The sequence below is a fragment of the Falco naumanni genome, chromosome 17 (genome assembly GCF_017639655.2).
Source record: "Falco naumanni isolate bFalNau1 chromosome 17, bFalNau1.pat, whole genome shotgun sequence".
NCBI lineage: Eukaryota > Metazoa > Chordata > Aves > Falconiformes > Falconidae > Falco > Falco naumanni.
The window spans coordinates 7,018,792-7,034,002 of NC_054070.1; the positions used below are offsets into that span (position 1 = coordinate 7,018,792).

The 15,211-nt window shown below is 57.0% G+C and overlaps 1 protein-coding gene across 2 annotated transcripts; it reads right to left on the reverse strand.

Moving 5' to 3' along the window:
- Positions 1-207: 207 nt before the first annotated feature.
- On the reverse strand, positions 208-13,932 carry IKBKE (inhibitor of nuclear factor kappa B kinase subunit epsilon). 2 transcript variants are annotated; one of them, XM_040616934.1, is made up of 21 exons: positions 13,621-13,932; positions 13,368-13,468; positions 12,433-12,573; positions 11,953-12,082; positions 11,290-11,471; positions 10,839-10,999; positions 10,236-10,346; positions 9,786-9,854; positions 9,249-9,451; positions 8,781-8,845; positions 8,613-8,704; positions 7,906-8,007; positions 6,490-6,565; positions 6,290-6,402; positions 5,958-6,034; positions 5,668-5,707; positions 4,707-4,808; positions 2,682-2,778; positions 2,050-2,153; positions 1,703-1,774; positions 208-925 (listed from the first exon to the last, which is right to left on the reverse strand). In XM_040616934.1, the coding sequence occupies exons 2-21, from the start codon at positions 13,452-13,454 to the stop codon at positions 892-894; spliced, it is 2,058 nt and encodes a 685-aa protein (XP_040472868.1). In that variant the 5' UTR covers positions 13,455-13,468; positions 13,621-13,932; the 3' UTR covers positions 208-891. The 2 variants fall into 2 exon arrangements, with proteins under 2 accessions (XP_040472868.1, XP_040472867.1); XM_040616933.1 differs by having other exon boundaries at positions 9,786-9,965; positions 13,621-13,931.
- Between the last annotated feature and the right edge of the window lie 1,279 nt (positions 13,933-15,211).

The window sequence follows — 15,211 nt, forward strand, 5'->3', positions numbered from 1 at the left end:
GCTTAGGATTTCTTTTCCTCTTTCACTTAAAAGAAAAAGAATTATCCCTGCCTTCTCTTGCAGAGATGTGTCTGGAGAACGTTCATGGGTGCCCTTTCATCTGCAATTTTGCCTTGGCATTCAGCAGCATCCCCGGGTTCGGTGGCTGGAGCCACAGTTTCAGTTCAGGCTTGTTTGGAGAAGGCACACACCCCCACGTGCATAAACACAGAACTCAGTTGCATTTATAGAAACATACCAAAAAAAGAGAAGCTTCCCTTGGCTTCCCATTCCAATACCCCTGAGCAGCCCAGACACGGTGCTGGGCTGGAGGTGAAGCCCTGAAGCAGGAGGGGAGGCTGCAGTGCCCGTGGGCAGAGGTCTGTGGCTTTTGTCTTCCCTGGGCTCTCACCTCTGGGCAGAGCACTGGAGCCATTCTGTGCTGGATCCGGTCTCTCATCCATCGGGCACAGCATCCCTCCTGCCCTGGACCCCTGCCCCACTCCACAAAGCCTCAGGGAGCAGGCGTACGTTAAAAGTGGGAGTAATCCCTAAAGGAGTAAGAGGGCCTAATTTATCGGTCTAGCCTCTTCATCATCCGACGTGGTGATACAGAGAAGCTAGAAAAACAAGTCCTTCAAGTACATTTTAAAAGAAAAAAAAAAAAAAACCAAACCAAAACCCACCCAATTTTCTGGTCACACTTTTGAAGGCTCAAGGCTTGCAAGCCACTCAAAGCTAATGCTGGTGTAATGCTGGTGAACTGTGCAAAAGTGCTGGAGCGAGAGGTAGGACACAGAGAGCTCCTCCAGCACGAATATCAAACGCCTCCGTCGCTCTGGCCCTGAAGTGCCGTACGTGTTCCCTGCTGGGGGAAGCAGTTTGCTTCAGCAGCTGCAAATTCACCATCTCTCAAATGCCAGGAGTGGGGGCAGCCCCACTCAACCTGCAGACACAAAACCAAAGGCTTTAGGTTAGGCAGGGCTCGCCTGGGCTCACGCAGTCCCAAACTACAGCTTGGGCTGGACACTAATCGTTGGGCTGGCTCCTGTGCCTCTTGGGCTAAGCTCTTCATACCGGGAGCACACCAGACCTTTCTGATCCCCTTATTCACAGTGGACGTGCTGCAACAACACAGGTGGTCCTACAAAAACAGGGCTGGGCTGAGTCACCCATTTCTTTTTTTCTTTCAAAATCTGATCTGAAACTCTTTGACATTTTGATAGGCGTATTCACGTTGTTGATTTGCATCAAGATCCCCCCCAAAAAAACCAAAAAAGGCTGCATAGGAAGAAACGCAGAGGGGTTTGTCAGCAGCAGGATGCTGGGTTTTGCACTGAGTTTCATCCAGAAAGTTTCTACTTCTCCATGGCAGTCAGCAGCTGCCAGTGCTGAGCAGCACAGGAAGAAGGCTGGAAAGATGGTGTAGAAATGACATAACATTTGCAGAAGTTCATGTTTAAGCTTCCAAGATAAATAAATTCTCTTTGCTGCCAGATCATGATGTAAACTCAGTGCCATTAAAACCCCCATGTGAACCAGCCCCAGGAGTAGCCGCGGTTGTGCTCGGCACCAGGCACGGCTGCCCATGCTGAAGCTCATCCATGGGCTCCCATGGAGCCCACCCAGACCCACCAACCGCTTCCCAGGTCTGCACGGCCACGTCTGGTGTTAGGGCCAGGAATTGCCGCTCGGAGCAGCGTCTCTGGGTGCCTTCACTCACCTCTCGATGATGCTGTTGTTGAACTGGAGATCACAAGTTACTGACCTCATCTGCTCCAGGAGCTCCTGCATCCTGCCGGGGACACAAGCAGCCCCTTACCCCCGTGCTGCTCAGCATCCCACCCCCCGCAGGACCCCCTCTGGCAGGGCCCCCCCCCCCCCCGGGTCACTGAGCCAGCATCACACTCGGCAGGGCCACGGTGATGGGCTGAACGCAGAGTGTCCCCACAGCCACAGAGCCCTCGCCCAACGCTCGCCCTGTTGCTCGTGCCCAGGATGAGCAGCAGCAGATCCCGCTTCTCCCTGGGGAACTGAGCTGTCGGCAAAAGCCTCTTCCAAAGGACCCACCGAAGGGCCATCTCCTGGCGTGCCTGGCTCAGACGGACGGGCAAAGGTGCAGGAGGAACCGGGGCCAAGCTCCGTTTCTCTGTCTGGAGAAACCTGTCCAGAGCCTGCAGAGGGAGAGACGTGGCAGCCCCTGGCAGGCAGCGGGCTGTCTGCGGTGCTGTGCCCCCCAGTGCTGCCGTGCCTGCCCCCCCAGGACAAAACTTGGGGAAACGATGCCTACATAGCCACAGCCAGCACATCCACTTCGGGACAAACGAAATAAAATAACCAGAGGACCAGAGCATCTACCAGGTGGCTTGTCAGGTAACCCATCCTGAGAGCTGGAGGTGAAGCATCATTTTTCTACTGCTGCTGTTCCTGTTTACTGGGTACCGATCCCCCCGGGGCCCCCACCCCAGACCAGGGATGTCACTGCCGGGGCTTTATCCATTCCTTGCCCACGCAGTGGGGGGAAGCAAGCTCTCCAGTGTGGATCACCCACAGAGAGCTGCAGCAAGCTGTTCACAGATCCTCTGGTGTTTCCCTGCTCCAGACGCACAGGGTGGGCGCTGGGAAGGGGAGCAGCAGCGTTAGGGGGAAGCAGGGAGAGGGTGGGCAGCAGCATCCCGGCAGGACCCCGCGCGGGCACCTACGCTCTGCAGGCAGTCCTGGCACTCCATCGTCTCCACACTGCAGGTGCTGATGCGGTTGCTGAGCCTCTTCAGATGCTTCTTTATCTCACAAACCTTCCTAGAAAGAAAAACAACAACAAAATTCAAAATTCCCGGTCAATGTTCGGCAGCAGTGTGGATATATTTTTTTTTTTTTTAATTGTGTGTGGTTTAATTCTGTACTGCTTTCAGCAAACCTTTCTGGATCCAAGTTAAAATCCTGAAGGAAAGCAAATGAGTCACAACAGCGTTGTAGTTATGGCTGCAGCTCTGCTAATAGCCACTGTAGGCCAGGTTATCCAAATAACACTAATAGCAAATTAATTGGAGAAAATGTTGCTTATATGAGACAGCTCAAGCTCATCACTTCTGCCCTAAGTGCTGCACCGGCCGGTCCTCTGTGTCTCGTGGGGGACTGAGCATGTACTCGGAAAGGGTCCTCGGGTTTGCATTTCTTTTTGCATGCTCTCCCTTCGCATTTGAAGTGTATTGAAGGGCAGAAAAGTTGCCCCTCGAGCACGTCCCCGGGGCCAGCCTCAGTGCAGGCAGCACCACTGATGCTGGAGGGGACGGTGTGACCAGTGATGCCTCTGCTCTGCCCCAGTCTCTGGATTTTCGGGGGGGGCAACTGCTCTGCTCCTGCCAGGGTGTTGGGGCCCTGGGGTGGAGGTGCCATGCTGCCAGCAAGCTGTATAAAAATAGGTTTGGTTTGGCTTTAGGAAAAAAAAAAAAAAAAAAAAAAAGGGAAAGAATATTTAAGGTGACCGCTCCACCTCCGGTCCCCAGAAAAACAGCCCCCACACCACAAACCCTGGCTGCTAGCAGGAAGAACAGGACAATTAAAACTGAAGTAACAGTGAATTAAAAATATCCAGCTGTGACTCATGATGCCTTCTCCTTAAGGACAGAAAAACAGTGACAAAAATACTCCAGAAAAGCACACAGAAGCTTTTCCTCCCTGCGAGCAGAGGTAAAAGCCTGGCCTTAGTGCAGATTCCTGGGCTGCTGCCTCCCGTGGGGCTCCGTACGCAGGAGGAATCTCACTCCGAGACAAGATTCCCGCTGAAGCCAAGGGGAGATTTTGTGGCCCCGTGATGGGACATGGCCATGGGTGACAGCTTCTGTCCCCAAAGCAAAACCTGCCTGCAGGTGAGGGTCTGCAGCACGGACACCCCCCCCCCCCCCCCCCAGCTGCACAAGCTGAGGCTGGAAAAGGGGAGAAGCAGGGAGAGGGCAGGCACTGCCTGCTGCTCCTGGGGCACTCCAGAGCACCTGGGACAAACTTCTAGCCTAAAAATCCTCCCCCTAGTAAATCCTATGCAGGGCTACTCCGCACCAGAACTAGGGGCCAGGTCAAAAGCTGGATTTAATTCTAAAGCATCACAGCAAATCATTCTTCTTCCACCCACCCTGGCAGCCCAGGGGATGAATGCTCCTCTCTAAGAGCAACCTTGCAATAAAAGTAATTTCTGCGGCATCCTCCTCCCCCAGCTGCCCCCCCTCACCCCTGCTCTTTGCTGCTGTGATAGTGGCTTGCACTCAATCATGGCAAGGTAATCTGCTCTATGCCTTATTCCCCAAACACCATTTAACAGAAAATCATGCCTAATGAGTAGATCTCTTCATCTCAATAGCAATTTTGTCCTGATAAAATAACCTCTCCTAGTCAGAGAGTGAGGAAACCAGCTGCCTGAACTCAAGCTGCAAGTTTAGGGGGATTTTTTAAAAAAACAACCACAAACTTAAAACAAGAGGGCAGAAATACACGGCAGGGGAAAGAACCAGCGTACGCAGCAGGACTTCTAGCACTCACAGAGCTGCTTCTTTAAGGTCTTATTACCTGTTTACGAGTCCCTCAGCAGCAGTTAACAATAACATCATCTCCATCCATGTCTCAATACTCAATCAATAGCTGAGAGCACTGGGAAGCCCTGGACTACTGGAAAGCCTCCTCCCTGAAAGCCAGAGCCCCCAAACCCCAGGCGAGAGCTGGGCAGGGGCTGGTACCTCATCCTGCTGCCATGGAGGGCCAGGGCCTCCTGGTACCGCTGGACACACTTGTCCTGGAAAATCAACAGAACCTTCCTGGCCAGATGCCCTAAATTCACCCTAAAATGAGACAAAAAGAGAGAACACCATTATTTCCTTAAATGCATGAAAATGGACATCACAGTTCTCATGGCAGGAGACCGAAAGCTGGCTCTTGAATGGAGGAGGGGGCACGGGGTGCTCAGCAGTGAATTTTCCATCAGTGTTACGGAGGAAACAAAACCTAATCGTGATGAAGAGGAGAGGGAGGTTTCGGGGGCCAGGGGGCCGCAGGCAGGGATGCTCAGCTGGACTGTCATCCCCACCCCTGGGGCACTTCTGAGAAGTCTTTGCCCTGGAGTTTAAGGCAAATGTCCAAGGTTAGACTGAAGATTGATTAAGATATAGAAGCTGCCTGTTGAATTTCACCGTCCATACCATATATTGAAGTGTGTGTTTTATTTCTTGCCCGTGTTAAATCCCCCTGGTTTCAGCAAAACCCCGAAAGAGGATTTTTAGAGGCACAAAAGCCATCAGAGACTTTACTCTCACTGAAAGTCAAGCAGATATGAAGGCATAGACACTTTCTAGATCAGCCTCTCAGCAAATAAATGGCCATAAAATGCATAAGCACTGTGTGAGCAATAGCCTGAAATGTGCTTATCCCCGCAGACCCACGCAGGGATCTGGCCCAGCAGCAACTCCCTGTCCCCAGGTCTGCAGAGGTTTCCCCACATCTTCATCTGAAATAGCTGGTAGCTCGAGAACTTCGCTGCGAAAGGTCCTGCATCGATGAACCATCCAAGAAGCCGCTTATAGGTGCCCCCTCTCAGCATTAGTGACCCAGGAACATTTGACATCCCCTTGGGATTCAACCCCAAACACCTGTCTGGCTGCAGCATGGGGCAAGTCCTTGGAAGGGGAGACGGTTGGGACTTACTTATCCAGCTTGTGTATTTGTTCCTCGTTGTAGCCCAGCCCTGGGGAGGAAAAAGGCTGGTCACCACATTTTCCTATTCATAACCAAATAGACGGGCAATTCCACAACACACAGAGATCACTCAAAGGGCTTTTCAGGGCTGCAGCCCCTGGGACTACTGTCACGGCACAGAAATAATCGCTAAAGCCAGCAAACTGAAATAACCCATTTTTCTACCAGGCCAGCGCAGGGAGATTCCTGCTGCAGCCCCGTGCCCCATGCCCCCGGGGGACACCATCCCTGTCACTTACGCAGACACATCCTGGCCTTCTTGAACTGCTTGTAGATCAGCTGCATCTTCTCCAGGCAGCACTCGATCTGCTGGATGCTGCATTTGGGACAGGGGAGGAGGAAGGGCATGAGGTCGGGGTGAAATCAGCACTTTGGGGCGATGCTGTAACTAGGGGACACGGCTGCCACCCACGCCTGTACATAGTGGCACCACGCAATACCACACGTGTGTGCACAGGGCTGTGGAAAGGTGTTTGAGTGGCTGTTTGGGCACATGCAGCGACGTCTGCTCAATCCGGCCGCAGAACAGCAGAGCGTTGGCAGGGATTTTGGTAAAACCGGTGCTACGAACCTTTTGTCTTCGTGCACTTGCTGCCTGTGCTTCACCAGTTCAGACAAAATGCCATCCAGCACCCCTTGAAAGTCAAAGATGCTGTGGGAGCACTGAGAGAGCTCCTCGGCGACCTGCGGGTGAGGAGGAAGGTCGGGCTGGCTGCTCCGAACGCTGCCTGTGCCTGCGGGTGCTCCTGGCCCCGCGCCCACCGGGCTCACCCGCTGCAGCCTTGTCTTCACCATGGCCACGTCCTTCGGAGCCAGCACCCCACTGCTGGCAGGAGCAGCTTCGTACCTGAAAAAAGTCCGAAAATGAATATTCCTTAAGCAGAGCATAAGCCGGAGGCAGCCGTCACCTGGGCAAAGAAATTCCATCCCGTGGTGCAGGCAGCACCAGGGTCCCCGGGGGAGCTGGGCAGCGTTTGCTCGGGCAGTAACTCTGCGTTCAGGGTACTGGAACTGAGCCACCAGCTGCAAAGTGCTGACACGGGGGAAAAAACCCTCACCCTGTTGTGTCCAATTTGTTCCAAAATTGTTAGCTTTGTACCCACTGGCTTTACGCCAGATCAGATGTTGCCTGCCTCCCTGCAGCTGGCATGGGATGTAGCGCCAAGTGGTGCACGCTGGCTAAGTCAGCAGAAATACGCCTGATCCGGACCGTGTTCGAAGGGATGGATAAGCCAGCAGCATCCAGCTGCAGCATTAGTGCTCTTGGCACTACAGCCCTGCGCTAATCCGGCTGGAGTCAATGGGAACCATGTGTCCCTATCTTTTCAGATGAAATGGAAATTAAGAGACTTGCTAAATTGAAAAGAATAAAAGAACAGCAACCCAGCAGGAAAGAATTTTCCACCACAATGGCAACAAAACAGAAAAGCAAAATAACTGTGAGCTACTTTAGATAAAATGGGTTCAGCTTTCCCTGGGGCAGCGCGGGTGGGAGTGGGCGCATCGGTTATGGGGAGGAGAGCCCGGGGTCTCCCTGTAATTCAGCCCCTGATGAACGCTGCGTTAGTGGAGCCTCTGGCATGGGAACCCAGCCCCTCGGACGGTGCGGCCAGGCGGGATGCCAGCTCGGTGGGAACGCGGCGCGATGGGCTGCCACCCTCCCGGCACTGCCCGATGCTCCCCGCGCTCGGCTCTCCGGGGCTGCTTGCAGGGATCAGGGCCGGTGACGGTGGCCAGAGCCCAGTGGGGACTGGGCAGCTGATGCCACCCTGCCTGTTATTTGCACTCTGCTGGCAGCGGTGGCTCTTTCCCCCTTTCCCACATGCTGGCAGCAGCAAGCCCTGTCTCCTCACACTTTGCAGCTCATGGGCTGTAACAGTCTGAAAACGCTGGAGCAAGAGCCAGGGAACAGGGACTTAATTCTGGGCTGCAGTGAAACCAGGGACCGATCGTTACAAACTGAAGCAGAGGGAGAAGCAGCAGAGCGGCTCATTTCCCACAGCCTCCACAAACAGTGAAAAAAGCCTCTTACCTTCCAGCTACCAGCTCATTCCCGGAATTTTACTTATTTCTGATTATTCAGGCACCTTTAAGAGTCCCACATCTTATCTGCAGCAGCCTCAGCGCAGCGCCGCTGCCTGCCCCAGCCCAGAGCCTGCACCCCAAAGGCTCCAAAGCCACACTTACAGCCCATGGATCTTCACCTCAGTCAGCTGCAGGCAGGCGAGCACAGAGAGAGCCCCTCTCCTCTGCTCCAAAATCCTCGAGCAATCTGTTTTCAGGTTCCCACTGCCAAGAAAGAAAACAGTCCATCCGCCGTGGTCCCCGGCAGCCTGGCCTGCATCCCGGGGCCAGCCGCCGTGGTAGGGGGTTAGGATGGAGCCAGTGGCTCCTCTCTGGCTGCTTGTGAGAAAATGGGGGGGGTGGATGCACGTAAAACTGGGTGCAGCTCACAGGCAGGAGGGCTCTCACCCACTCAGCACCATCCTGCCAGTGCACAAAAAGCTCCTGCCCCAAAGGAAATGGGCGGGACAGTGAAAATGCACAATGAAAATAGTAATAGTAATAATAACAATAACGCTGTTTTCCTCAGCATCTCCTAAACTGGGAAAAGTGACCCAAAAGTAACAAATGGGGACAGGAGCATCCTCATGGCACTAAACAGTATCTTCCTACAGGTCCAACTCCCTCACAGCCTGGCACCTCTGTCCCTTGCACAGGGGACACACTGGCCACTGGGCTCCCTCCCAGTACCCCATGACCACGTCCCACCAGACCCAGCGGTCCTGCACCCTCTGGAAGAGGCTGGAAAACCCTGAGCGGTTTAAACTCCTAAAGCAGAACCCTCTGGGCGCTGGGAAGGGACGGGTGCCCCCCGCGCCGCCCCCACTCACATCACCCAGTGGAGACCTCTGGCCAGCAGCTCCCGGCAGCGCCGCAGGGCCCGGGCGATGCGCAGCGTCTGGTGCGCGGCACCCACCGCGCTCTGCAAAGCAAAGGGCACTGCTGGTGGCTGTGCCCCGTGGCTGGGGCTGCCCTGGCACCGCCGACACCGCGCCCACCTTGGCTGCACCGCAGTCGGCCACCACGTCTACCTTGGGGACGAACTTTGGGAACTCGAGTGCCGCTGGAAAGACAGACGGAGGTCAGGGTGCTTTGGGAGTGAGCTGGGAGACCCCGGGCTGTGGCTGCAGCCCCACAGGGACATCCCACACCCGCCGAAGCAAACCCTGCAGCTGCTCAGGACTTCAGGCACAGGAGCAGCTGCGATGCTGGAGGCTTAGCACAGCCCTCCAAGATATTTTGGAAACACGGACAAAGACACGAACCACCCAGTGTGGCCGGCAGACATGGAGGAACTGCACACAGCAGAGGAAAACTGACCCTGAAACCTCCAAATCCTACCCCAGCATCATAACCTTCCACCCCCTGCTGTGCACTGGCGTCTATTAGGATAATAATTAAAGCAAATCTCTCTTACGGCACCCACGCCACATGCTGTGATGCATCTCCAAGCCAACAGTACTCACGGTCTCTGTATCTGACTCCCGGAACATCTTCTGGCTGCTCAGCGGTGCTCAGCAAGGTCAGAGGGTTGTGCTCTGTGGTTTTGCAGAAATTATGAGCTTGTAGATTAGGATCTAACTCGTACAGATGACCTTCAAAAAAGTATTCTTGATGGTGAGGGACTATGTTTGTTTGTTTGAAGACAGCGTCTAAAAACTTGGTAGTACTGAAATGAAAAAGAAACGAGAGGACGGGGAATAAGCGATGAGGTGAGTGCTGAGAGTACCATCACTTTAACAGCCTGCCACCTTCTTCTCAGAGCTAAACACCCCACAGGGTCAGCAGAGCCCCGGACAGCATCCCTGGGGCTCTCCATGTGCTGTGCCAGGAGCCAACAGCTCCCCGTTAGCACACGCCCCGGCAAAGGCTGGTTTTAACCTGGCTTAGCTGTGGTGCAAAGGGAACGGGCGCTCCCCCCACGTTCACCTACTGAAACAAGGGGGCGAGGGTCCTGCGCTCGATTCTCAAATCTGCTTTTAATGTGACTTCGGCATCCTTACGTGTTGTAGGAGTGGATGTAGATGCGATGCGAGGAAGCTTGCTGCAGGGAGAAGACGTCAACCACGATCCTGTGCAAAATGTCATTGGTTTCTGCAAAAAACTGGTCGAATCCCCAGCATTTCTCCTGATCCGCCTCCAGGATGTTGGCCAAAATGGGTATCAGCTGGTCCTTCAGCCCCCTGCAGCAGCAGAAATGTTTGCACAGGGCGGCATAACCCTGAGCCACAAACTCAGGGTGCTGAGCACCCGCACCGATGGAGCCGCTGCCCTCTCTGGTACCCCCATTTCCCGGCTGTAAAGCAAGGACCTGGTGTGGCAACTGTGACACCCGCAGCTGGAAAGCTCGTCTGCCTCATTAAACCTTCCCGTTTGGTCCGAGGCGGGATGCCCTCTCCAGCCACTGTGCCAGGACACGAGAGCCAGAGCCCAGCCCGGCAGGGGACACTCACGCGGAGAGCTGGCAGGTGACAGGCAGCTCGTAGCTCCACTCGATGCTCCCGTTCTCCTGCCTCTGGACCCCCGCGATGGCTCCAGGAGGCTTCTCGGTGGTGATTTTGTACCTGTTGAAAGGATGCTGCTTGCAGCTGAACCGGGCCGAGCGACACCTGGGCACTACGTCCCTCGGGTTCAGCGAAGAGGGAAAGGGCAGAGCACGGATGGGCTGGGAAAGGCACGATTCACAGAAAGGGAAAAAATACACAGAGGAAAAATACTGCAAGAAACAGTCAGAAACTTCCCAGCAAACACTAGCCCTGCCTCCTCTTTCAGCTGTTTAGCCACAAAGCCATGAGAATGCATTTTGAGGGCAAATGTGGTAAATGGGACAAAGACCCGTTACCACACTGCACACGCGCCCTCCCCACGGGCTGCATTTCGGGGCTTTTCAGGCTACACGGGATTAAACGAGCAGCAAACTACAGCGCACAGTGTCACGGGGCTGCTGGCACGCACCAAGCCCCAGCCAGGTTCTCCTGCAGCCCCCAGGGCCACCAGCCACGGTCCCACCTCCCCACCCAGCAGCACCAGCCCTCCCCAGCGGACACGGTACCTACATGATCTCCTTGTTCCTGCGAGGTCCCCCGAAGGGGACAAAGGGGAGGCTGCCAGTGGCAGCGTGGTAGAAGGTGACGCCAATGCTCCAGAGGTCAACGGTGACACCGTACGCCTTCTGCTGCGGCTTGCGCAGGACAGCTCGCTCGTACATGTCCGGGTGCTGCAGGGATGAAGCAGAGAGCGCTGCAGCCGGCATCAAGCCTTGGGCGTTGGGACTGAACACTGGCTGCTGGCTTTGGCCTCTTCTACTGCGGGATCCTCCAAATAAAATGTCACTGGTAACTCTACAACGAAAATGCTGAGCGCTCCCTCTTCGGAAAACGTGGCCCCTTTGAGACTGGGCTCTCCGAGTCCTCCCTACAGGTTGCCCCACTGCTGGATGGAGGGATGGGGACCAGCTTCGCCCAGGACTCCCAGTGGTCACCAGACTGGCGACCCGCTGTTACTCACGAGATACTCCTCCGTCCCGTAGACAGACACAAACTTTTCATCATCATCCAGCTCTCGGGCAGCCCCAAAATCCGTCAGCTTATAGACGCTCTGCCCATCTTCCCCCATCAGCCGCATGATGTTGCCGGGTTTGATGTCTCTGTGCACCACGCCGTTCTCCCGGAGATGGTTCATTCCTGCCACTGGGTACAAGGTGGGAAGGCAGCGCTCGTGCGCGGGGCTGGAGCACAAAAGCCTCCAGAGGGTTTTGCTTAAATGCAGGAACATAAGAAGGGCCGGAGAGGGGATGAGCCCCGGGGCTGGCTGTGCTTAAATGGGACCAGCATGACTGGGGGATGGAGAGGGTGAGCGAGCACAGGGCTGGGCGCTGCCCTCGTGCTCCTCCATCACGGGGCACAGCCTGTTCCCCCAGCCGCTTCCCGGGGCAGGTCTGCCAGGAGAAACCCTCAGGCTTCCCCCGAACACCAAGCTTGCAACCCCCCCCTTCAGAGGGGCGATCTGTGCCCGTCAGCCCCCACGTCCACAGCCCGGGGCCAGTGCCCACAGGGTCCCACCAGCGCCATGAGGTCCCCAGCCTGCAGCGCCTTGCCCAGGGCTGTACCGGGGTGGGGGTGGGGGCAGCTCCCCATCACGGGCTGGGGGCACAGGGACCCCCGCACTCACCTACGCACTGCAGCACGATGAGGAACTCAGACTCAGCCAAGCCGAAGGCATTTGCTGGGTCCTCCAGCACGTTCAGCAAGCTGCCGCTCGAGCAGTACTCCATCACCAGCACCTTCTGCTTGGTGCTGCCCTGCGGCGGGGAGCAGGCGTCAGGGCTCGGCCGACCCTATGTCCCAGCTGGTGGCCTGTCCCCACCCACCCCGGGCAGAACAAGGTCCCCTCCCTCGGCTGGCGGGTCCCTGGGTTTCTCCTGCTCAGACAAACCAGTGTTGGAGAATGTCCTCGCTGTGCCACGCGACTGGCTGGGGGACAACAGCCGGTCACATCTGAGCTGCAGCGCAGTGACCCAGTGCTACCAGTGTTCCCAGTGCTTGAAAGGCTGGTGGTGTGGAGCCAGAGGGAGGTGGGAGGAGGAGGCAGCCTGGGACCGCTGCTCCTCACACCAGCTCCGCATCGCCAGCCCAGCTGCGGTCCCCTTACCGTCTCCTCCACGGCAAATAATTTGACAATGTTTTTATGGTTCAGCTTCCTCAGCATCTCGAACTCTCTCATCTGGACCTCCTGGGGCCGGAGGTAGCTGGCATTATTAAAAACCTTCACAGCAACCAGCTCTCCTGATTTCTGGGAAAAAGAGGAAAAAGAGAAAAAGGAAATGGGAGGTGACACCATCCATGCCCTAAGCAGCTCCTCACCGCTCCCACATCCCGCTCGGGATGAAACCACGCTGACACTACAACGTTCTGACCAGGCGTCCCACAGCCTTCGCTGCCGCCGCTGCCGAAGCAAACCGCTGATATTCACCTCCCTTTGCTTCCTGCCCCTGAAGCCCACGTGCTACGTGTCAGTGTGTTTATTCAGCTTCGTAACAAGTTGGTGGCTCGAGCTGCAGCCGGCAGCTCCCTGCCTGCTCCCTGCCCGCTCCCTGCCCGTTCCCCCGGGGATGGGGCTGTTTCCAACCCCCCTGTGAAGCCTCCCCTCCTGCCCCACGCCGTGCACAGACAGCTTGCTCAATGAACTTCAAAGGCCGGCAAGGCGGAGAGGCTCTATTCCAACACTGGCAAGTGTTTGCATGAAATATGCAAATCACCGAGGACGGGGTTTTCAAAACCTCTGGGCATTCCCCTGCAAACAGCTCCTTCCCCCTGCCATGCAGCTGGTGCACAGGACCTGGCTGCCAGCACCCCAAAAGCTGCCCCGGCCCCACAGACCTGAGCCGATGCCTGCAGCCGGGAAGGAGCCAAAGAAAAAATGAAAATAAACCCCAAAGCAGCCCCCAGCGCTGCCAGCGGCCGGGGAGCTGCTGGGAGGGTGAGCAGAGGGCAGCGCAGGCGGCCCCGCGCCGTGGGGCAGGAGGGATGGGGGCACGGGGGCACCGTGGCGTTGGGGTGGTTGTCCCCCCCGCTGCCCCCGCTCACCTTGTTGCGGGCTTTGTAGACGCAGGCCGTGGCTCCCTGGCCCAGGAGGTCCTCGGTGCTCCAGAGGTAGTTGGGTGTGCTCTGCATCTCCAGCAGCACCGCTGCGGGGGCAGCACAGGGGTCACCCCGGGGGCCGCTGGCCTCTGCCAGCCCTGACACCAGACCCCAGCGTGGGTCCGTCCTTGCCGGGCAATGGTCGAGGGAAAAAAGCCGGCTGGGGGATCAATTTGGCAGGCAGCTGCCAGCCTCCTACCTCGCCAGCGCCGAGCGGGCAGCACCAGGCGAAGGGCTGCGCATGGGCTGGAGCTGTTGGCGCTGCCACAAACCACCCTGTGGCTGGGACCTGCCGGGGCTGGCAGCAAAACACTGACAGATGCAAAAAAATACGAGCAAACAAATGCCGAGCTGCAAGGTGGTGTGAGGCACCTCCCCGCCCCGAGAACAGAAACCTATGGGATTGCAAAACCCGCTCTGCAAGCATCAGCTGCGGCTGGAGGAGGAAATGCTTCAGCTTCCTGCTCGAGAAAAAAAATTCCCAGTTGCAGTCATCCCCAGACAGGCTGGGCTCCGCTGGCTCTGTGGCCGGGGCTGGGATGGACTTTGGTAACAGCAGCTGGTGCTGAGCACTGACCACCACGCAGCCCCGCCTGGGGCAGGGAGATGGGAAGCAGGATGGGATCGGGATCTGCAGGCAGGTTCTGCGTTCAGCCTGTGTTAGCTGTGCCGGGCACCTGTGGTGCCCAGGGCTGGTGCTCAGGACACAGCATCGCACGTCGGGATGCGTTTGCCATGAGCTGCTGCCGCCGTCCTGCTTTACAGAGCCGCTGGCTGCTCCAGGCGGGTGCTCGCCAGCTGTGCCAGCTGCCATGCACGGTGCAGAGGCTTCCCGCTCCAGCTGCAGGGATGGCTCCTGCAGGAGCGCAGCTCCCCATCCCCGGGGCAGCCCGTGAGCAGGTCAAACTGCTCATAGTAAAGTGCAGGCAAGAAGGGAGGAAGCAGGTGCAACAGAGCCAACAGCCCTGAGCCTCCCCCAGCCGCAAACCCATCCCCCATGCACGCGAAACAACTGATGCAGCCGGACCCAACTCTGGCAAACACTTCCAGAGGGTCTCAGAGATGCGCAGAGGGGAGATTTCAGGGTATTCCTCGGCTCCAACAGCGGCTCCTCCCAAGCCGCACCTCCAGCATCACTCTCACTAGGAATCATGCAGCGATTCACATCGATCCGGTAGATCTAGAACTCAACTCAGCCAGAAAAGGCGAAGGTGGCTGTGCTGGGGCTGAGCTCGCTGTGCCCCACTGAACATGGCCACTGTCCATCCCACGTCATCAGCGGGCAGCACCCCATGGTCCTCACGGCAGGGCCATGGCACAGCCCCCACTGGGGACCCAACCCAGAGCTGCAGCAGCACCTCCACGGGATGTCCCCACAGGGGGACCAGGACCACCAAACCCTCGGCACCTGGCTTGGCCAGGGTGGGAAGCAGCAGGCAGAGCAGGCAGGGGCTCGCGGCATGGGCTGGAAGCTGGGATGCAGGGCAGGGTGGGATGCCGGATGCGGGATGCAGGGTGGGATGTGGGATGCAGGATGCAGGGCAGGGTGGGATGCAGGATGCAGAGCGGGATGTGGGATGCAGGATGCAGGGCAGGGTGGGATGCAGGATGCAGAGCGGGATGTGGGATGCAGAGCAGGGTGCAGGGTGGGATGTGGAATGCAGGATGCAGAGCCGGGTAGGATGTGGGATGTGGGGTGCTCGGGGCACACCCCCACTGTGTGCACAGAGCAGAGCGGGGCTGCTCACACCTCCTAGCTCAGGGACACGCACGCCTCACCCACGGCAGCG